At 33.3% G+C, this 24,704-nt stretch overlaps 1 protein-coding gene across 1 annotated transcript; it reads left to right on the top strand.

The window, feature by feature from the left end:
- The first annotated feature begins 4,076 nt into the window (after nucleotides 1–4,076).
- On the top strand, nucleotides 4,077–10,684 carry LOC106134607 (protein artichoke). Its single transcript, XM_013334703.2, has 5 exons — nucleotides 4,077–4,306; nucleotides 6,048–6,262; nucleotides 6,331–9,462; nucleotides 9,548–9,804; nucleotides 9,907–10,684. The coding sequence occupies exons 2-5, from the start codon at nucleotides 6,100–6,102 to the stop codon at nucleotides 10,465–10,467; spliced, it is 4,113 nt and encodes a 1,370-aa protein (XP_013190157.1). The 5' UTR covers nucleotides 4,077–4,306; nucleotides 6,048–6,099; the 3' UTR covers nucleotides 10,468–10,684.
- The last annotated feature ends 14,020 nt before the right edge of the window (nucleotides 10,685–24,704 follow it).

Below are 24,704 nucleotides of genomic sequence, written 5' to 3' on the forward strand. Positions count from 1 at the left end.
TATCGACAACCAGAGTATTCTTTATCTTCGGCAGAAACCAAGCTGACGTCAGCTAAAACTGCAGAAACTACAGCAGCAGCAGATCGCGTAGACAAACCTTATCTATCACAGATCTAAGCAACTGTTGGTAATTGCAATGTATTCCGGTTTGCTTTTGAGGGAGATGGTGTCTCTGTCGAATGAACGTTCGTCGGCGATGAATATATTAACGTTTCTGAAGGAAATGGAAGCATCAAATCTTTGTCTGAATTTGTAGCTATAGAATCACATTCTCGAATGAAAGAAGACTTTATAGCCGCCCTTGTAGACTCGTCGACTTGTCTCTGCTGTCGTTTCATTATTCTAGCTTTTTCCTTTCTATCAAACCACTTATAGCCATTTTTCTGTCATTTCTTTGGTCCAACAAAAAAGCTCGCTCATTAATGGAAACTTTCATATTTTTGGACACGAACAAGATACAAATGAACTGCATTTACAAGCAGCAACGTCAAAAAGCTTCTCAGATAATTTTAAAAATAACTTTACTTTGTTTTCCAAACTGTAATTTTGCTTGCTTTTGGGGTATCTTTTTAAATTGAGGTACTTCTCGTAATACGACTTCAGCAATTGAGTGATTCGCTCCTTAGTTACTGATGGAATTGAAGCTTTAGCCCAGATGCTAATCATTTTTTCGGATATAATCGAAAATATATTTGAATTGGATGAATCTTTTCCATTGATCTTGACTTTTAAGTCATATCTGACAAATACAATACATCAATATATTTATAGTTGGTAGCTGTTGGTCTTACATTTCTTGGTATGGTCCCAATAAATCACAACTAGTATCACTATGCCTCGAACTCATTATTAAAATAGGACTATAGCAATAACTTATTACTACTTCAAAAGCAATAAAAAACGCTTAGTCTTGTAGGAAACACTAGCTAGTTGAGTCATGAAAATGCTCGAAACAAGTTGAAAATTGAATGCATCTGCAGGTTGAAACTTGACAAATTCGAAGCCGCTGGTAACACGTTTTGGCTTGTAAATTAATGTAGTGTGTGTATTACATACAACAAAACATCAAAATTTATATATTTATTAATTTTTACGCTCATTACCAAGAATGCAAGATTGCCATAAAAATGCCAATTTCTGAAAACTTTGACGATCGGTAGAACCCTAAAGATATCGTATTATATATTTTTTTATATTTTTGTAGTAATCTACGATTAATTACGCAGCTTTTAAGATGTCTTGCATTAAAGAAATAAAAAAAAATTTTTTTCGGGACACCCTAGTGTAGATGCCTACGAGCAATTATGAACATATTCGACAAAACTACAGATTTAAAAAAAAAATTCTACACAGACTTTCATAAATAATAACACTGAAATCACCAAGTCCTGAATTCTTCCCTTACATTTCAGTTTTGACCCAACTTATATCTGATACGTCTACATATATAAAATAAAATCTAATGAAGAGTGATATAATATGATAAGATATTAATTTAAATACAGTCAAATAACGACCCATTCATGTATCAAAGCGAAACACAAAATAACTCTAACTGTTACATCGTTGCTAATGTATTCCGTACTAATCAAGTTGGACATCGCTTAACTTCCTTTGTCCAGTTAGAACTAACAAGTCAGCATTGTACTTTATTAGCAATTTAAAATATTCAACGACTGGAGTGGCCTAGTTTTTTTCTTATAATGGTCTAACAAGCATGTTAGCCTACATGCATTTTCCGTGCCCGGGATATAAACGTCACGAGAAGTTTGAAGTGTCAGACTATTTATAAGCCAGTCTGGTTATCAGATACAGAAATTTTCAATAAACTCCATGTTTCTACAACGTGTTTGCTTATTGTGAAGTTTAAAACTCCATATTACAACTCGCTACATACTCGGATTGTATTGTTAGGAGTTTCCGCCGTGTAGGAAACTTGTTTTGAATTAGAATTCAATTTTGTATAATCAACAATGGTATGGGGTTGACTTTGGGAACAAATTATAAAAAGTTGTATTTTTAGAAAATTTATTTTCTGTTTTATTTAAAAAGAAGCAATAAAGGAATGGTGGGAAATGTAAAAATACATAAATATTATAATTTGAGCTGCACCCCGTAGCTTCGTTTGCGTGAGAAAAGTACTCTTTATGTTTTTCAGGGTAAACCTATTTTACCCATGTACCAAATTTCATCAAAATCTACTCGATTTTGCGTGAAGTACTGCTTCATACATTTTGATGCAAATGCAAATACATATCCACTACAATCAAACCCTACAAACTTTCGCATTTATAAAATTAGTGGGATAAAAAGGCATGTTGATGACTTTGTCTTAGTTGAACGTAACACTTGCTACAAGCTACGCCTCGCGTGGGCGCCTCGTAGACTCGTAGGCGCTATGCTAAAAATTACAGTATTGTTAAATTTATGCAAATTAATAATTACATTCAAAACCGATTAAAAAGAAAGTAAGACAAACAATTTGTTTTCTTTTGCTTACCGTGTTTTCAAAGTATATAATTTACATTCTATGTAAATTGTTAAAGTCTTTGTACAGTAAATGACTAGATTTTGTTGGCCATTTGGTTATAATTTTTCATTTAATCTTATCAAAAAATTCAAAATTTGAATCAATATTTTCACTAGGAATTTTGATAAAATTTTTACAGCAATTACCTGTATCTCATTCTAATCCCAAGTTACTTCATACGTTTCGCATATAACACACAAAGCACCTTACCGTGAAATTACGTTATGAATAACTTAACTTGAAACGTCATAATATAATCTACTTTTACAACAAACAATGTTAATTTTAATTAAGCCTCGTTTAAAGTCTCGAGGAAGCTAAAATACAATATTTTCTTAAACACTGAGTACCTGAACGATATATTTAACGCACCGCTAGGTCTATACACTTGAAATATAGCATGTATTTGTAAGCATCAGATGAAGTTAAGATTCTTATGACGTCTAGTGTGCGCTGAGAAAGGCTTTTTCAAAATTCTCCCAGATTTCAAACGCCTAATGATTTTGTTTTTTGTTATAAAGCTATTATGCCTGGTCAATATATGGATTACAATTCATTTTAATAACTAGAACATCTGACGTAAAATTTGATAGACTCTTCGACGCATGTAAAGTCTATGGGACGCAAACATTAACATACTTATAACTACGACTAAGTTTTTCACCCCATCTGACTAATGACCTGTGTAATGACATCTTTTGTCTATTTTTGTGGTATAATAGGATCGTGATGTCTGTGCCCTAGATTTTGAGGACTGACATAGAAGCTGCTCTGAATTTTGAGGCCACTGCTCGTCTGTATGTATCGTGATATATATATAGGAAGATCAAATCGATCTACAGCCCTATTTATAAGGTGTCTGAATGTGAACATTATTTGTTGTAAGTAATGTTCTTAAAGCATCTTCACAGCAGCTTTGAATTATAATGCCTACTTACTTAAACAAACTACGAGTACATTTGATATGTGAATGATACGCTTACCTATTTATTAATATTCCGATTTACAGAAATACAGTTTTTAAGCTATTTGTAAATTTTTTTATAAGTTTTATTAAGTTCATGTATATAGAAAAAACATTCTGTTGTTTGATTCATCAGGTCAAAAAATATCCTAATTATTTAAAACTCCAATGTACTTAACTTACACAGGAAAATTGTTTTTAAAAAGCAAACAACATATTACGACCGACGAAAATTACAGACTTTAAAGAACTGAACTACTGTTAATATTTTATTGAGTAAACCAATAACATTTCAATGCTGACACAAAATAAACTTTGTCGGATCACTGGCGCTAGTTACGCACTTCTGATCGACCAACAAGAAAATTGAGCGAGTCCGCGCAAAGCGTTCACGTGTACGAATTCAGGAGCTACAAGATAAGCCCATATACGTTTACAGCAGTACAAAGCCGGGTGTTCGGGTAGCAAAATCCGATTCGTCATAAAAGTATAATAATAGTGGGTCGGGGCGCCGCAACAACGGCGGTGGGTGACCTACCGAGCGCGCGCCGCCGCGGCAGTCTTCTGCCGAGCTTTCTAATGACCCCAGGCGTTCTATGTTGCGCGAATACACACATAAAACCCACTGGATTGTTTAAAACTTCGACCTGATTGAAATTCGGCTTGTTTCACGCGTGGTACACCTCCAGTGCGACAGGACAGGCGCACTTCGACCTCTCCCCGCGAGCGAAGCTGCGACGCCGAAATGGACCTTAATGCCGTAAGAATAAGCGTGGTTTGTAATTAATTGCGTATGTCAGCGCAAATGGTAGGTAAGTGTATAAATATTTCATTAAAATAACTTTCGCTGGGGGTTAGAATATGGGTTAGCTAAAACTTTGCATGACATGCCCATTTATTTCACTTGGAATTGTTTTGTTTTATTGAGGTAGCAGGAAGTACTTTATTGATCATGCTTTTATATTTTTTTCTTAAAGATATAAAAACTATGTTTCAATACTTTTAATAAATTAACTTTGTTTATTATTCGGTATTAGTGCATTCAAACAGGTACAAGTGCTTACATTTGTTTGTAATTTTTTTCTAATATACAAAATTTTTGATTGGATTAGCCCGTTATAAATCAAGTGAGTGCTGTGTTATTTTTACCTTTTAACAGTATGTTCAATGATATTGAAATACAAAAGCACCGCCTGACTTTACGGTAAACTAAAATGGAATTTCTTTTGTTTCGAAAACTGCTTCATTGCCAAAGAGAACTGTGAGAATAATGCTCTTTTTTAAGAATAAAAGTGTATGATATACATCTTAGAATTTGTATATACATTATAGTGGACTGACTGATTTACTGACATACTACGTTTATACATAAGTACATAGCCCAAATAGCCCAAATAGCCCAAACCGCTGTGCCTAGTTTTAAATTTGGCATGTAAGTTCAGCTACGATCAAATGATCGAAGAGGTTCATACTAACTCGTAACTATAGCCTAGAGGTGCACTAAGAAAGAATTTACGGAATTCCCGTGATAAGTGACCTCCATACCCTATATTTTATACGGGTGCAGCGCGAACGTACTTTAAAATGTATAATAACAACTTAAGGATGCAGAAGTATTAAACATACATATATTGCGACCTCCTTAAGAGTTTCTAAATAAATCATATTACATAAAGGATATTTAATTTAATTCTATGATGAATGTTACAATCCACACAAAGTTTACAGTTACACTAGTCAGGTATTGGTATGTATTACGACATTAAATTTAAATACGGTAAATTAAAGCATATTTTTTGCACCTCATTTTGGTACTTGCTTTCATTTCATCAAAAATGGTTTCGGATTTTTCACATCGTTTTGAAATAAATAGAAAATTGGAACATTTGACACCCGCCATCTCATGTCAGTACTACAAATATGTTATGTTCTAGTATTTTTCTTTAACTTCTACAGTTCCTACTCACGTACAATGTCCCTACATACATACATACATATAATCACGTCTATATCCCTTGCGGGGTAGACAGAGCCAACAGTCTTGAAAAGACAGATAGGCCACGTTCAGCTGTTTGGCTTTATGATGGAATTGAGATTCAAATAGTGACAGGTTGCTAGCCCATGCTGTGTGGTTCCCGGCACTAGTGAAAAAAAAAGAATAGGACCACTCCATCTTTTTACCATGGATGTCGTAAAAAGCGACTAAGGGATAGGCTTATAAACTTGGGATTCTTCTTTTGGCGATGTCTACCCCGCAAGGGATATAGACGTGACCATATGTATGTATGCCCCTGTCGTGTTAAATGGTTTTAGTCATTCCTTAGTCAGACAAAAAAACATTTTTGACAAATTTATTTTAAAGTAATGAAGCAGCTTTAAAGAAAGTAAGTAAATTATTTTACTTTTAAGGCAATTCGATTAAATCAGTCAAAATAAACAATTGTTAATTTTTACGAATAATACTTATATTATGGGTTTGTTTTTTATCTTATAGGTACCAAAATACGTCTTCAAAACCGTCAAACAATTTCAATAATTTTCCTTTCTTTTCAGATTTTATACGAGATAACAATGGAATGCCATAAACATTGAGTATAATGTAACTATGAAAGAGATTTTATGCTTCGGGACAGGAAAAAATGATGGCGACGTTTGGAAAATTATTTCATTATTACTGGTTCTACCCTCCTTTCTGCGAGCTCAAAATACCCTGGGGTGCCCGGACCTAATAAAGAGCAATAAATGTTCGTGTTATACTTCGGAAGAAGGTAAGCGTATATTATGGAGTTCTTTGTGGCAGAAAAGTTTTAATTATTAATGTGAAATGTCTTTTCAGGGCTATTTTTAGATTGCCAAGATACTGCCTCGAAAAATGTTAAAAATGCTCTCAAGAGTATTTCGTATATCCATTCATTATCCATATTCGACCTTGATGACAACGAAGAAAACTTGGGACCCCATTTTATACCTCAAGGCGTTTGTATAAAACACGTACATATATCAAGAACCAGTATAAGAGATATTGCAGATGACACATTCATGCCATTGAGAAAGTGCCTTGAAACATTGGGAATTGTGTCGAGCAAAATAAAATTTATACCACAAAAATCGTTCTCTGGCATGCTCAAATTGATGTCAATAGACCTTACTTCTAATCACATCGAGGATATACCCAGTTACAGCTTTTATGGTCTTCCGCTAATGAAACTGAACATAAAAGGGAACGTGATACGTGATATATCGGAATCAGCTTTTTCTAGTTTAGAGCTTTCCCTCTCAGAAATTGATTTGAGCGAAAACAATCTTACAGCCTTTCCTATTACTGCTTTGTCAAAATTACGACATCTTCGGACTTTGAGATTGGCTTGGAACGAGATGTCTTCTTTTCCTAGTGTCGACAAGTCAGACTTAATTGCCCTAGAATACCTTGACCTCAATTCTAATAATTTTGAATTTATTTCAGAAGACTGCCTTAAATTTTGTCCGTCCCTTATTAGATTATCATTTCATTTTAACTTTATTCATAATATACATTATAGAGCTTTTTATTCGCTAGTCGACCTTAAAAGTATAGATTTAAGTCACAACAGAATTAAAATACTAAACCCGAATCTATTTCAAAATAATAGGAAGATAGAGTTTATTGATTTGAGCCATAATCACTTGCATCATATACATGGACTATTTTCTAATTTGCCTTTTGTAAGCGAGGTTTATCTCAGCCATAATAATATTTTGGATGTGCCAATAGATTCGTTCTTCAATTCAAATAAAATTAGTTTAATACATTTAGACAAAAATTGCATTAGTAATATACATAGTGAAAGCTTTAGTAATTTGTTTAATCTAACTAAATTAAGATTAGATTTTAATTATCTTCATCAAGTGCCACATAATATTTTTATAAACAATAGAAATATAGTAAAGGTAAGAGTAGACAATAACAATTTTATTGATTTGAATAATACCTTAGAATCGCTCGTGAATATTCGTGAGATTAGATTAAATAATAATAAGCTTAGACTTATCTCTAAATATCATTTCACAAATTCACTTAAACTAGAAGAAATTTATTTAAATAATAATGAAATCACCTTTATTGAAGCAGGGACATTTATCAAAATGGCAAATTTAAAGTATTTAAATTTACAGCACAACCACTTGGTAGATTTTAATGATGTGTTACCAAAAATAAGATCCAATTTAGTAATACTGTATTTAGATCATAACAATTTATCATTACTAAGCGCATTTATGTTTCTATCACAAGAAAAAATAAATCACCTTAGCCTTAAAAATAACAATTTGAAATTTTTGACAAGAAGCACTTTTCGTAATTTGAGTCATATAGTACGGCTAGAATTAAATAATAACGAATTTTCAATTATAGACGATTTTTCTTTCCAGCATTTAAATTCGGTGAGATATTTAAATCTGCAGAGTAATTTATTACGTAATATTACAAATTATACGTTTTTTGGTTTAAGTGAACTTGAAGATTTAGACATTTCATTTAATAAAATATACTATGTTTTTGATATGGCATTTGACACACTCAAAAAATTGCGAAGCTTAAATTTATCTTTTAATCCCCTTCAAGTACTTCAAAAAAATATCTTCCAACAGGGCTTACCACTAAGTTCACTTTATTTGGACAATTGTGAAATTCAATTAATAGAAAACGATACATTTCAAGGTCTTAATAATCTTAAAATACTTTCACTAAAAAATAATTCATTGAAAGCAAGTGATTTAATTTCCATCAATATTCCGGGTTTAAAACATTTATATTTATCATTTAACATCTTAGACTATTTGCCAATGAAATCATTCTACCAACTTCCCCTATTGGAATATCTGTATATGGAACACTGTAACATAGAACACATTATTGAGGGCACATTTAAAAATAATAAAAATCTTTTGAGACTGAACATTGCACAGAATATAATTAGTTCAATACCATTGAAATTATTTGACACTCATAGTTCTATTTCTGAATTCAATATAAGTAACAACTTTTTAGATTACGTGCCATACAATACTCTTCACAATTTTACTCAAATCGAAATATTAGATATTGCTGACAATCTTTTACCAAGAATTGAGCTTAGTGGTCTTGAACCGTTAACTAAATTGAAATATCTGATACTACGGAAAAATGAAATAAAATCTATAACAGCTAAGAAAAAGGTAGAATTTAATGATTTAATAGTTTTCGATATAAGTTTTAATAGACTTGACAATTTACCTATAGTTATATTTGAAATCTTTCCCAATATACAAAATTTAAACATTTCTTTCAATGACATTATAAATTTTGACTTTTTGATGACGTACAAAAAGAGTAGAATATCTTTGATAAATATTGACATTAGTAAGAATCCTGCAGTGTCTTGGACTTCAAATCACAAAGCCGACAATAATACGCTTGTAGCAAACTTATACGAATTACACATTTGTGCCACTAACATTACCAATGTTGATGATATCACTTTTGAATTTTTCACTAGCTTGCAACACCTCTATTTAAAATTCAATAAAATAAGACGTTTATCTATCAGCCCCTTTTTAAAATTGAACTTTTTGGAAAATTTAGACTTAAGTTATAACAGAATATCCCAACTGAAAGCAAGTAATTTTCGTGGGTTAACGAAATTAAGAACATTATGTCTATCATATAACAATATCGAGTCAATGGAATCTTTTACTGAAGACTTGGGAAACTTAAAACTTTTAGATCTTTCACACAACAAGCTACAGAACATTCTTAATGAAGATTTAATAAACTTGAAGGAACTGTCAGTACTGCATCTGAGTTACAACAATATTAAATATATATCGGTCACTGCATTAAGAAATTTGAACAAGGTTATAAAAATAGATTTGGACCACAACAAACTTCAGTCAATACCTATAGAATTACTCAGTTCTGTAGAGAATCATATTCAAGATATATCAATTAAAGGTTCGTGTAACATTATGAAAATCAATAACACTTTAGTGAAACTAATAATCTTAATATGCAAATGTAATATGGCTTTTATTTTCAGATAATATTTTAACATGCAACTGCCAAAAAGACAATACGTGGATTTGGATTCAGGATCATCCAAAGATAATCAAGTCAAATACAGTAACTTGTCTTAATAATGATTACCCGCAAGAAAAATGCGATGTTCCCATTATTTCACAGTTATCAGTTGACAAACACAAAGATAACTCAGTATCTGTTTCATGGTTCATTAGAAATAGAACTGCAATTAAAGCTCTACAAGTATTATATTACGGTGAAGATGTTAACTCTGAGGTTGGTGCTAATTAATTAATATTTTACCGCAAAATCATCTACAATTTATATTCTTAATTTATTGATTCTATCTATTTTACATGCACATTTATTTAATTTCAGGTAAAATCAAAATATTTGGATATGAGCGAAGTATCAACTAGACTTACGGATTTAAATGCAAATACAAATTATGTCGTCTGCATTATTACTTTATATGATGATCCCATTATTACCGTTAAAGATTTTGAATACAACAAGACAGCAGACGTAGAGCTAAATATGACAGCAAGAATAACACAAAACATCGCAGCAGCCATTTTAATGCAGTCACCTTCTAGTGAATGTACTTCTTTCAACACGATAAGGGATAAAACTGTACATAAATCAAAGCCAATAAAACCATTTGATATATCTCAAATATTAAATCGCCGAATGGGGTTAATAGTTGGTTGTTCTCTTGGATTTGTGGTGTTTTTCGTCATGGTAACAGTGTTGCTTTATACAAAAATAAAGGAACGTAAACGTATAGCCAAATCTGATCCTACGTGGTCAGAAATGAATGATTATCATTCAATGCAAAGTAAAGAGGATATCCTACAACATTCCACATCGGCTTCTACTGATAATATATTATTAGGTATGACCAAAAATCGTAAACATTCATTAGACCATTTAAAGTAGGTAATGTAGTATTGTTATATATATTTTTATTTAAAATTTAGATAGGCCTAAAATATATTGTGTCTTAGAAACTAGAATAGTATTTATGTGAAAAAAATCTAAAATTCTAAATAACTTTATTAGCCATGTTAAATGTTAAATTACATATAGGTAGTACCAAATTGTTATAGATGCTTATTTAGAATAGGAACTAGTCTATTACTAGTTCTGAGCTAGTTCATATTTGTAATTATTAATGACATTTCAAAAGATAAACTATTATTTTAGTAATAGAAATTTCAATATTAAATAAAAATGTTACTAAAACCGTTGTTTTCATTTGTTACTTGTCATTGCGGGAATTCTCATTTTCTCATAAAAGGTCGTTTTCAATTCAATTCGACTGCATATTTGTTTGTGGAATGTTTGTTGACTATTTTATGTTTGAAACAATGTAACTACTAAGACGTTATCATTGGAGTAAGATCAGATGATGGAAATTTAGAAAACCGAGCCGAGAAATCTTTTAGTTCGAAAAGAGTTAATATTTTTATTGCTAATGAAGTATTACTCAAGAATATAGACTAAATTTATAAAAACAATAGTAAATATATTTCTTACAGAAATATTAAACGAGAGGGAAGACATAGCTAGCAATGGAACACGAAACAAATTAATTAAAATAAATAGAAATTCAAGGTCAAATAAAAAAGTTCCTAAAATTAAGTCTGTCCATTATTTGAAACAAAAATAATAAATGTAAAAAGAGTTCAAATTTAATGTTTTTGAGCGTAGAAAATGGCTTAAAAAACTTTGCAAAGTGTTTTTTTTTGTGCTGGAAACTTTCCAAAAACGGTTGCTCGATTACGAAAGCCCATTCGAGGAAGTAAAGTCTTCCTTTGATGTGAAACTGAAGTTGGTCTTTTGAAAATCAAATTAATTTAAGTAACTTCATAGCATTACATCAAGAGGACCTATTTTTGGAGCTACCAACTTCTATATTCGCATCATTGGTTCTTTCATTACAATTTCGTATAATTTACACTTTGCAATGGTTTTGCATAAAATTAGACGTTACAAAAGTTATCCTTAGAGTTTCTTAGTCAAATTTTTAAATGGTGAAGTTATGAGGGAGTTTTTCCCTGCAATTAGTGGAGCATCCTCCATTCATTTATTAATCCAATATTGCCGGTACTTCCTTCACTTTTTTTTTTAATTTTGGTTTATTTTTTAAGTTTACCATGCAAGATGTTTAACTTAATTCTACCGAAACGAGCTAGAGAAGTAGACTACTTCTCTTCTCTTGTTCCATGTTCTAATTGGCAAAAAGAAAACCAACCTGCTAAACGTGGCTTTAAAATCGTGAATATTGGCCTTAACTACTCTATCATACTAAATGTGTGTATGTGAGTTAAAATAATCTTATTCTTATTCTATGTGAACACACAAATTTATTATTCATCAAATATAATAAATTACTATGCAAATTATCATGACAATATTGTCAATCAATCAATATAATCAAGGCAATATTGGTAATTAGAGGCATTTCTAGTCTTGTCATAATTACTACATGTGATCATCAACAACGATGGAGTATTCAATATAATAATTAGTTACTTGGTATTCATACTTGTTGGTAGTTTCTCATTTACAGAACGTGTAAATGATACTTTTAGGTAATTGAATAGATTTTACAATAACGTTAATTGCTTTTTGCTCTCAATTCATCTCTGACATCATCAATTAGGATACCTACTCTTGATTTTTTTATTAATTGAATTTTGATTAGACATTTGTCTTCCATCTTACCTCATCGTAAGTGACGATGAAAATGTTACATGCCTATCCAAGAGATAGGTACCCAAGTATTCTACTAAATTATTTCACGCTTTTAATCACACAAATACACAGTGGTGTAGAATATCAGAATCGAAAGAAGTATCTTTACTGCAGAAAAATAAAACTTTATGAAACTAATGCGTGATGTAGAGATTTATAAATATGAATATAACGACGGAAGGGAACTTTATAAAAATATATGAAGATATTGATAGGCACATTATGTAAACTTGTTAAACTGTTAATCGATTTGGTCGATCTCTTACAGAATTCAGCAGATGTTAATGCGAATGTACTGTAGATACAATATACATACATGATGCCAATATGATTATATCAAAATAAAGCATGCAGTTTTGGGTAGGTATAGTATTTAGTTTAGAATGCAATAGGACCACTCCATCTCTTTCCCATGGATGTCGTAAAAGACGACTTGGGATTCTTCTTTTAAGTTGATATTTTTTTTTAATTCCATCAACGTGATTGTGACCAGCCTCAGTTCAGTTCAGTCTTTGTGAGACTATTGGCTCTGTCTGCACCGTAGTAGAGATAAAGGCTTGATTATGTATATGTATGTATGTGAATCAAAATATTAATGTTACGAAAAATATGAAGAAACTTTTTTGTTTAGCTTTAACTAAAATTCGTTGAATGCAAATATATGTCTCATTAAATGAACATCGTTGTTTGCGGCATGTTAATAAATTGTTTATAATAGTTTGACAAATGTAAACTGGAACAGTAATCAACAAACAGTCGAGAAGTTCCCTTCGTTAGTCAACTTTCTTAGAACGCCTTAAGCCCAATTGCAAACAAATTATGGAGTGCTAACTTTATAACAATTTGGAAACAATTTTTAGCAAACAAAAATAAGTTTACTATTGTTATATTAATCACGAATTTAACCTGCTTAACTCACTCATGAGAAATATATTTAATTATTTACATTTGTAACATTGCCATGTGGTTCCTGGGAACAATAAAAAAAAGGATAGGACCACTCCATTTCGTTCCCATGGATGTCGTAAGAGGCGACTAAGGGATAGGCTTATAAACTTGGGATTCTTTTAGGCGATGGGCTAGCAACCTGTCACTATTTGAATCTCAATTCCATCATAAAGCCAAACAGCTGAACGTGGCCTATCAGTCTTTTCAAGACTGTTGGCTCTGTCTACCCTACAAGGGATATAGACTTGATTATATGTATGTATCTATGTAACATTGCCAATGCTTTTATGTGAATTTTATGTTGGTAATTTGTGTGAATGTGTTACTTTAATCCAGGCTGGGTTAGGTCACTTGCATGGTTCCGGAGTTCCACAATCTTCAGGTTTGTAGTTGTACATGGACTCTAGGCTCTTCTCTTGAGAAATGACCAGACTTATGGCAGGAAGAAGATGAGGGAAGTTATTATTGATAGTGAAATTAAAAGCGAGTAGTTACATATAATATTTTAACAAATGTACACAGCAAAGATGATTACAATGCAAAAAACGCAAACGAAATTTTATTTTACTCGTTTGGTAGTCATCTTTTTTTTATAAATATTCATACTGGGCGTATAAGCTTTTCAGACAGGCTTAGCGGCAACGAACTTTAAATTGCCTATTTAAGTAAGACTTAAAGTTGTGCCGTGTGGTTCCCGGCACAAATAGAAAAAAGTACAGGACCACTACATCTCTTTCCCATGGATGTCGTAAAAGGCGACTAAGAGACATGATTTTAAACTTAGGATTCATCTTGGCGATGGGCTGGCAACCTGTCACTATTTAAATCTCAATTCTATCATTAAGCCAGACAGCCGAACGTGGCTTATCAGTCTTTCCAAGATTGTTGGCTCTGTCTACCCCGCGAGGGATAAAGACATGACTATATGTGTGTATGTATGTATGTACTAAAATTTTTCTTGCGAATAAGTTGTTCTGGCTCTGTCTACCCCAAGGGGTATAGACGTGTTTACACGAATGAGTGAATGAATGAAAATAATTTAGCTGGTTTGCATGGAGGTTAATAGTAATAACGCTATAGGCATGGCGTAAAGTTTTTTGTAATAATTCCATGGGAGTTAGGAGTAAGTGTCCAAAAATTTTACAAGTTTCATATAACTTAGGTAGTCGTTTTTAGGCGCCATCCTTAAATGAGACCAGTTTTAAAAGAAAAGTTGAGCTTGGTTTAGAATCGAACGTAACAAGAATAGAATTTTAATTATAGGCTGTTAGGAAAGGGATTTTACAGAAATTGATAATAAGTTTAATTTTAACTTTTCATTGTAATGGTTGGGCTGTATGAAACTAAGTTTGAATGTAATCGAGTAAGCTATTATTAAATCTATTATTACGTACTGTTTGCCTGTAGACTCTTTTAAAATTATACAGGTTAAAGTATTTACAAATAGAGAAGTTGTGTTAAATTTTATTGGTTTTAGACGGGAATGACATAGTCAATGGGAATGACGTATTTACAAATATTTTACAAACATACTATTTATATTTTTACATACACATAATCATGATTATATCACTTGCATTCCGGTAACCAGACGGCAGAATTGCTTTATACGTCGTCATAACTATGACAAATTTTTGAAGTTAAATCTATTCAGCTTGTACTTTGAATTGGAGGGTACTTGCGTTGGGTAAAGATTTAACAGTTAAGTGTGGTTATTGTTATAGTTAGTATTATTTCTATGTGTGAACAGCACGTTAAATCATTAGGTACTCGTATATGCCGTGTGGTTCCCGGCACCAATACAAAAAAGAATAGGACCACTCCATCTCTTTCCCATGGATGTCGTAAAAGGCGACTAAGGGATAGGCTTACAAACTTGAGATTCTTTTTTTAGGCGATAGGCTAGCAACTTGTCACTATTTGAATCTCAATTCTATCTTAAAGCCAAATAGCTGAACGTGGCCTATCAGTCCGCTCAGGACTGTTGGCTCTGTCTACCCCGCAAGGGATATAGACGTGATTATATGTATGTATGTGTACTCGTATATACGTACATACTCGTATACATAAATCAAGAAATTACCCTTTACAGAGTAGACAGACTCGGAAACACTGAAAGATCACGTTAAGCTGAATGGCTTAATGGTAGAATTGAGGTTAATATAAAATGCTGTCAATTTTATATAAGAAAAAAGCAAACAATTCACCAACTAAATACTTGATGAAGACATGCGTATATTTGGGCACGTTAATTACAAGGGCGGGCGCTTTTAATGCCCAGCGGTCATGTGATAAATAATGGCAGAAATTTTTGTCCGAGAAGAATTTACAATAAAGACCCTCTTTTAAATAATAATGTAGGTTGGAATATTCATTACAAGAATAACTTTCTTTATTTTGTTCAACATATGTTTAACTCAGTACATATTCTTTTTTTTTTCAAATTTTATATCGGATCAAAACTGTAATATTATTACTGTTGCTGCTATAATAAATGAAAAGTAGCAACAAGCATTATTACGATTGTTGGGGTCATTAATGACTGGTAGTTGACAGACGCAGCTAAACAGCTGAAAAAAGCATGCCTCTAGCCAATGAGTGCTGATTATCCAGATGATATGTACACACTATATACAGTTTAGCCGTGTAAACTGTATATAGTACTTTTCAGAATGAGTGGCACCCCGTGGTGCCACTCATTCCGAAAAGTACTATACCCTTGCCTTTAAGAAGTGAGTGTACGAAGCCGCGGGGAAATCTAGTTAACTATGTAAATAGAAATTACGAAAGTTGTATCTGAAAAACAAAGTCAACAACATGAAACTACGACATTAAACAGTCGAGACATTGGAATATAAGTTTATTCCGAGCGCGGTGAAAACACAAAGTCCTGTATGAAATATTCATAGGGGCTTAATTCGCTCACTAAAATGAAATCCAGTGAGATTACTTGACATGTCTCTCTGCGGTTATGGACTAGATGGAAACTGAGGACTTATTAGAAACCACTTTGAGGCCAAATCTATGAAATAAAGGAGTGCGATAGCGTCGTAAAGAACTTGAGTGGAATTTATGTAGGTAAACGGGAATTAATGAAAAAAATTATCTACCATTTTTTTCTGACGTTTCGACCGGGTTCCACTGACCAAGGTCATAGGATGTGACTGAATATCATGCAACGCGAAAGTTTAAAAGTACTTAAGTGAATTTGAATAGGCCAAAAATGTGACTTTCTTTAAATTTCTTTATAATATATGTTGGTCTGGCAGCGAAATAAAACACATGTGTGCCTGCTTCACGCATAGATTGTAAAAATATATCAAAAGGAAGGCGTAAAATCTAAGAAGATATTCTGTTTTTATTAACTCTCACAATCCCAACATTCAGCTAAATATTATCTTCAAACGGAATATTGAATTATGAACAAAAAAGCTCCGTGATACAAAATAATGACAGAAAGAGGTAGAATTAAAAAGTTATAAACCATTATGAATAGAACAAAATGAAGTTTATCAGTCGTGCCCTCAATTGAAAGTAAACCGCGACTGGTAGTCGATAACTCTAGCAGCGAGTTTAACTGGATTTATGTCAACTAGTATCCAGCAACAGCAAACTTTTCACAGCGTTAAGTCTCAATCTAGTTAAATATTTAGCGCCCTTTAATTTATTCAATCTATACTAAGAACAAGACATCTTCACGTTATAATTGACTAACATCACTTAATCCGTAAATTTACGAGTAAGGCGAAACGATAGTCAACTGTAGTTTAAATTTGATTATTGAGACACAGATTCTTAGAGGATGAGGCGTTCAATTTAAGACTGAGCCAAATGAGTGACAGGTTTCATTCAAAAGCCATTTAGAAGCTGCTTCTAGGTAGATTCCTACCATGGATACAATGGAAAACCTTAATTAGGCTTTGGTCTGGTGTTTAAAGATGTCTAGGAGAGCCTTAGGAGGTGTGGTTTGTCTAATAATATCATGTGTGACTGCCGTGTGCTAACTGTACTATTTGGGAAAAAAATTATTGAAATGATTTGCTTTTAAAGATTTGAAAGAAGATTAAGATTAGTTGTTCACCGCGAACTTGAACCTAGCAAACTGTTAAATTTTTTACAAAATAGTTAATATCTCAAAAACTACTTAACCAATTCTGATGCCCTACGCATTTAAAAATTCTATTGCCAGATCTTATTTGTTCTTAATGTTTCGTACTCGTAGAATGTTTAATAAGGATAGATAGAGCCTTTTAATTTTACCGCAAACGAAACCTTTATCAAATATCATAAGGATATTCTCTGTTCTTGTTTGTGTGAAAACAATTCTTAAGTCATCCATGGAAATCATAGTTTTTAAAAACTGTGTATCATTATTTTAGTCTTATGACTATATTTGTGTATATTACTCTTCACCTTTCTCCAGCCAGTGGCCCATGTAGTAAAGACGACTAGACGTGGACGAATCTAGGGCAAGAAAAAGCTACGTTTAATATTAATGATGAAAACACAAGCAGTCGCGTGTAAATAGTAAGTTATGAATTATACTTGACCTGTTTTAGAAACCTCCTGAGGCGTACTCGAGTTACCTACTCCAGTTAATTTTAAGGGTTGGTTTTAAAGGCTGAGTTGAAATCGTCGTGTTTATAACATTTTCCTTTTGGTTTTCCATTTCGTTTGTAATGAGTTTAACAACAAATTTACTGTTATTATACGAAATATTAAGTTCGAGGAAATTCTAGAAGCTGTTTAAAGTGCTTAAACCTGATCTTGCTTTATCTGCAATATGCTATATTCTACAAATATTTTTTACTAGCTGTGCCTGCGACTTCGTCCGCGTGGAATAGTTATTTTGGGCATCATTGAAGCCCTCAATGATGCTCCTTCCACGATTTTTTCACATTTTCCATTATTTCTTCGCTCCTAATAGTTTAATAGTTGCATCTAGATTATATAGCCTAAAGCCTTCCTCGATAAATGGTCTATTCAATACAAAAATAATCTTTCAAATCGAACCAGTAGTTCTTGAGATTAGCACATAAAAAAAAACAAACAAACTCTTCAGTTTAATAATATTAGTATAGATAAATCTAGGTGCCTATTTAAACTAAAAAAATATTCTAATAGAATTATAAAAAGAAATATGTACCTACAACTTACAAAAGAAAAAGATATGAAAATAAAGTTGAAACGCCTGTGCAATACTGTCTTGCCGTCGTCGGGTCTTCCCATACTCCCTTAGGGAGTCGGAGTAGATTGGTGAGGGCTTTTGGCCCTCTTCAATGGCAATGACCTGCCTACGACTGTAGGCAGGTCGATGGGGCGGCTGTGACGGCCTGGGTCTTTACGTCTTCATACACTGGGAGTTCCCATCGGCGGCGGCGTCGTCACTGGTTGACGTCAGCCGCAAGGCAGCGAGGGGAGAGTTTCACCCGACGGCCCGGAGGGAGCGGAGTGGAGCGGCGAGATGCCGCGCAGGTGGCTGTGTGATGACGCGTCTGTCCTCTCGAATATCTAGGTTCTCCCACTTCAAGTCCCTGAGCATCGTCGAGTTCCTCACGTAGCGCGGGGCTCCGACGACTGCTCTGAGACTTTGGTTCTCTTGGGCTCTGAGTCTTCTCCTGTTGGTCTCAGAGCAGAATGCGTACCACGCCGGGGCCGCGTACGTGAGGCGGGATCTGACGTACGTTTGGTAGATCCCGAGCTTCGTCCTCAGGGGGAGGTTGGAGGAGAGAACTACGTGAAGTCTCCCCCTGGCTGCCTTGGTCATGAAGCTTGCGTTCGCCTCCCGCCCCTTTTCGACCCTGCCTCCGCTGGCCGGGTCGAGCGCGGCAACCGTTACGCAAAAAAATTCCTTATAGCATTATTTCAGTATTTACGCGCGATGGCTTGTTAGGGTATTTTATTTCATGTATAAGTTTGGCGTTTCTATACCGATTTCGATGATTCTTTTTTTATTGAATAGGTACTTATATAAACTTTTAAGAATTACGAATGACTGTGAGTGTTATTGGTATTATAAACATCAGAGTAAAGAAATATAATCAGAAATCTCCGAACTGCTAAACTATTAGGCATTACACGTGTCATTGTGAGTCAACCATAAAAGATAGACTTATGCTGTCTTGGGATATTTTTTTCATAATTTTATGTAGTATGTTTCCGTTATACATGGTTTTGCTGTATCTTTAACCATTAAGGCTGCACACGCGACGGAAGCTTAAAAAATCAAGTAACTTCTCCCGTTTTCCCAACATTTCCTTTCACTGCTCTTCTCCTAGTGATTGTAGCGTAATGAAAAGTATACTATAACCTGCTCAGGAGTATGAAGAATCACTGTACCAAGTTTCGTTAAAATCCGTCAAGTAGTTTTTGTTTCTATAAAGAACATACAGACAGACAGACAGACAGACAGACAGACAGACAGACAGACAAAAATTTTACTGATTGCATTTTTGGCATCAGTATCGATCACTAATCACCCCCTGATAGTTATTTTGAAAATATATTCCATGTACAGAATTGACCTCTCTACAGATTTATTATAAGTATAGATATCATTATTATTTAAATACATACATACATACATATGGTCACGTCTATGTCCCTTGCGGGGTAGACTAAATACTCTTAAGGGGTAGATAATAAAGTTTCGATATTGTATTACTCAAAACTATTTCCGACTGAATGTTAATGTAAATGTGAATTATACACATACCTATTTTTAATTTTCTACCACTTTTTATAAAAGTCAGTTAAAATCTGTTGTAGCGTATTATTATTTAAATTAATATTAACCAAGCAATATAATATTAACCAAGTTAAATTCGCAATTGGTACATAATCCATTTATGATTATATATGTATTTAAGTAGACCCCGGGCTTCGAAGCAAGCAGTAAAAGTACTGATAATATAGTGATGATGTGTGTTATCTTTATTCAAAAGCGAGTTCTGAACAATAAAGATTATTCTTAACACGCCATAATGCGACCACAACACAATAAGTTATCTGGATCTAAAACAGCATACTTTACAATCGTATTCAGCAAAATCTCCCTTGAGTAATGCGGGTCGAGCCCATTTCCGCAAATAAATCCCCCTTTCAAAATAAATAACCGCTTACCATGTACGTGGTAGGCGATTACAGACCGTTGTCGAACTTGTTAAATGTGCTCATTTTATCACCATACTCTGCGGTCATTATTATAATTAAGAGGTTGCCCTCTTAATGAGAAGGGAATAACGAGAATAATTTAGTACGAATAAAATAGGAAAATGTATTCAGGCGCAATAAATTTGTTATGGAAATTAAGTGTTCTTTTCAGGTATATTCTAAAGTTCAATTCTTTTGCTTCAAATTTTTCTTAAATCTCCTTATAGCAACTGCACAAAGTACCTAGGTCTTGAGTTTATTTATCCAAAGGCTGCGTAACAATTAGAAGGCGTCAGTTGGTAAATATTAACACTGGTAATTGCCGAACGTCAGCTCCCGATGTTCGTTACAGGCCACTTGCAACCTGAATACAAATTAATCCATTATCAGAAAGTGCGGAGATCGCTGGTCGAGAACAATGTCACGTACGGCCGTGTACGCTGAATCCTACACCACTAAGTAATAGTATTTTATAGGAGAGTCTTGGTACTATTGATACTTTATGTAAATCATGTGAATAAATGATTTCCTCTACGTTTTTTTGTTTCTCGAACCTTTGACTTGGGAATTTTCAAAATAATAAATTTCAAACAAACTAAAATTTTCAGTAGAAAAATAAAATAAATTGTTAAGTAATTAGTTACCAATGGCAAATAATTTTGTCATTGAGCGTATACTAAATCACTTTAAAAATTCATTCACTTCAGCCGTAGGTTTTAATTTTGCACTAAATAAACAAAACTGTTTGGTGAATGTTATGTTGTCTGTTTAGAGATTGAAAAAAAATACGAACTCAAAATTTTTAAATAGTAAATAGTTTATACAGTAAAAACTGATCATTTTTCCATATGTATTTCATCAAATTGGGTAAACATTTTGTGGCAGTACGTGCGAGGTAGCGGATGTAACGTTTTTAATATAAACAACGGGACCAGACAGGCAAAAATAACTGGTTTGTTTTTAAACCTGCCATTTATTATTTACATGCTGCGCGTGTGTGGTGACAACTTGATTTGTGAGGGTGATGTTTGACATTAATGCTAAATCCGCCAAACTTCCTTAAGCCAAATCTCTGGAAGATCATGTGTTGTGGTTTACGATAGACATAATAAACCTTCACAACATTTACTCATGTACTTCAGTTTCATTGTCCAAAGATGCTGTGCAAATTTCCTTTATGTTAAAAAAAATGCAGGCGCCGTGTGGTTCCCGGGACTAATATAAAAAAGAATAGGACCACTCCATCTCTTTCAATACTGCTGTTTCTTCCTACCCCGCAAGGGATAAAGACGTGATTATATGAATAAATAAATACTCTCAAATTGTTTCTTGCTGTCCGCAGAATTACATCGGTAACATTCCCTTTTACAAAGATGCAGAATGATTAAATAAATTAAAAGGCAAATTAGCTCACTAGCTAAAACAATGATACACTTACTTAAACTAAACCGTTTACGTTAGCATATTCGCATGTTAAATTCTTCATTATCTAAACTATGTGCCGGCGTCAGATCGGAACGACTGAGCGTTATCTATCGGCGTTGACCTGATTTTGCAGGCTGCACACATTGCAAACTCATCCTGTACCTGATAAACAGGGATGAAAGCTTCGATTATAGTAAAATATACCGTTTATTTCGTTCTTACTAACGTTTCATTGTGTTTCGCGTACCACAAAAGAATACAAGTAAAATGTTCTCGTAAAATATTTTTTGAGAATAGAAGGTGTAAAAGCACTTTCCCGATATTATTATCTCAGCAAGTATCAAGTAACTGTCAGATTTTGTTGAACTACCTTTATCTTATTTGGTCAGCAACGCATTTTACAAACAAATGCATTAGGTGTATTAAACAAATGCATTAGGTGGGGGAAATTCGCACGACCTGTACTAATCTCAAAGTAAATTCGAAATTTCTGATATGGAATAAAAACACAACGATACTAATAATTCATATGAAATAAACGTTAACAATCTTGACACCTACTTTTATTTAAAAAAATGCTTGCAAATTAATTTATCGAGGCAAATGAAACGTCTTTACATAAATAATAATACGAAGTTCTATCAAAATTTCACAAACCAAATACCAGGAAAATCTGTTGTTGTAATTTTTAAAAGACATGAGTACTAAGGTGAGAGAGGATAACGAAATTACTATCGATCAGTGTTCAACCCTACAAAAAGCTGTAATTAACCCCTTTCGTATACTTGTTGAATACGTTTACACAGTTAGATTAAACGAAAACATTTAGAAAGGAAGCGATCTAGTTTCTCGATACCACCGGTGTTCGGTTTGGAGTAAATATCGAGTAAATTTGCTGGTTTTTTTTTAAACTAAAGGGTTAAGTGCAACATTCAACATATTTAAATTCTACTTTTAAGAATATATATCTTATATATTTTCAGAGACTACAAAAATATACTTTTGATACGAGATGGGCTTTTAACCTGTCCCTATTTGAATGTCAATTCTATCATTAAGCCAAACAGCTGAACAATGCATATTTGTTTTATCAAGACTAATGGATATAGACTTTAATATGTATGTATGTATGCACATACATCCCCTTGCAACGAGCCCTGCATACTTCATTTGCTTCATCCACATTCATTACTCTTTTCATGTAAGCTGTATTTTTGCTTATTAAAATGATTCTTGTTATGGCATTAGTAAAATTAACTTTTTATTTGTTTAGTTTAGACACCTCACCACTCACTCCACACGATGTGTTTCTGTGCTAAATTCCTTAACTAGATAATACATAGAAATCGTCTTTTTAAAATAACAATTAAATTTGTATTTGAAAACAAAGCGACATTCAAAATACATACATAGTAATAACATAAGTAATTCTAATTTACAATGCCAATTTTGAACTGTGATGTGACACGTTTTTGCTATTGACATTATTTAGAATTCCACTATTTTGAGCAAATTCCATTTGGCCAAAATCCACTTCGTACTTTGGCTTATCTGGGAATTGACATGTTTAGGATCACCAGCGAACGAATAGTCGATACTGTTGCGTAATAAACGACGTGGCTGCGGGGAAATGAGGTAGAAAATATTTGAGCATGTATTGTATAGAGGTATTATATCAGTTCAGCCAAAATCACGTAAATTACTGCTGTGCGACAGTACGGAAAATCAAATCACAAAATACTTTTATGTGATATACATAAATGCGAACGATTATATTTATCAACGATTTGTTCATTTATTTTATAAGGATAATTGCCTTAACATTGTTTGTACTACAATCCTAAATTGGGCAAGTAAGTTTTTATATAAAGTTACTCTCACCATAATTTCTCCTTGGTAAATGGATCCGATAGGACTTGGAACCTATGGCATCCTGAGTGTCACGCCGTTTTTTTTTCTTATTTTCGTGCACCTTGATCCTGTGTGACCTTCTGCTTACTGTGCTAAGGATATGTGAAATTTTAACGAAACTTAATCTTGCAGCTGACCGTGTCCTTCGAATCTATAAAGTTGTTCTTAAAAATAATAAAAACTATGACTTTGTGTTATTTGCTCTGAATTATCATTATATTTCAACAAAAACGCTATTGGAATAATAAGGACTTTGAGTATATATTAGTGTTTGATTTCAGTATATTAACTGTTATTTGTCTGAATGTCGGTGAACTCACGGTTTCCACAGTCATGCATTCAACGGTTGATTAATTAACTCGGCGGCTTTGTAATTGGCGAGGATGACTCAGCGTATTGGCCCGTGAGTGTTCTTGGCACTTGACTTGGATAGAAGCGCCAAGTTTACTTTCACTTGTGTTGATACTAGCCTTTCCCCGCACCTTTTCTCGCGAGTGTATATTTCATTACTATATAGCACTAAAATAGCGTACTCAACGTCAAAAAGTACCTCGTTCTTTTACTCTCAGTCTTCAGTCTCTTAGTGTGATTGCAAAATCTCGAATTTGGTTATGTCGATATTCACCGAAAGCAGTTGCAGTAGGCAAAGGAACGGATCATCGTAAATGGCACAATTTATCAAAAAATCAGGCAAACAGTGACCGAACTGTGAATTCAATCAGGAATAAGTTTTGATAAATGATTTAAACACCCAATACTAACGATTAGATGACATTTACGTATAACATTATAAAGATAAAATAGCGTAGTTAAATTTAAGGAAAAGGACCAAACTTGAGATTCCCCTTTCGGACTATTGCCTAGCAACCTGCCATCTTTAAATCTCATTGTCATCATTAAGGCATACTTCTAACTGTGGCATTTGAGTCTTACTGAAATTCGCTCTTCCTCTAAAGTGGCCCTTTGGAGGAACCTTGCAT

This window comes from Amyelois transitella, chromosome 9 (genome assembly GCF_032362555.1).
Source record: "Amyelois transitella isolate CPQ chromosome 9, ilAmyTran1.1, whole genome shotgun sequence".
NCBI classification, from domain to species: Eukaryota; Metazoa; Arthropoda; class Insecta; order Lepidoptera; family Pyralidae; genus Amyelois; species Amyelois transitella.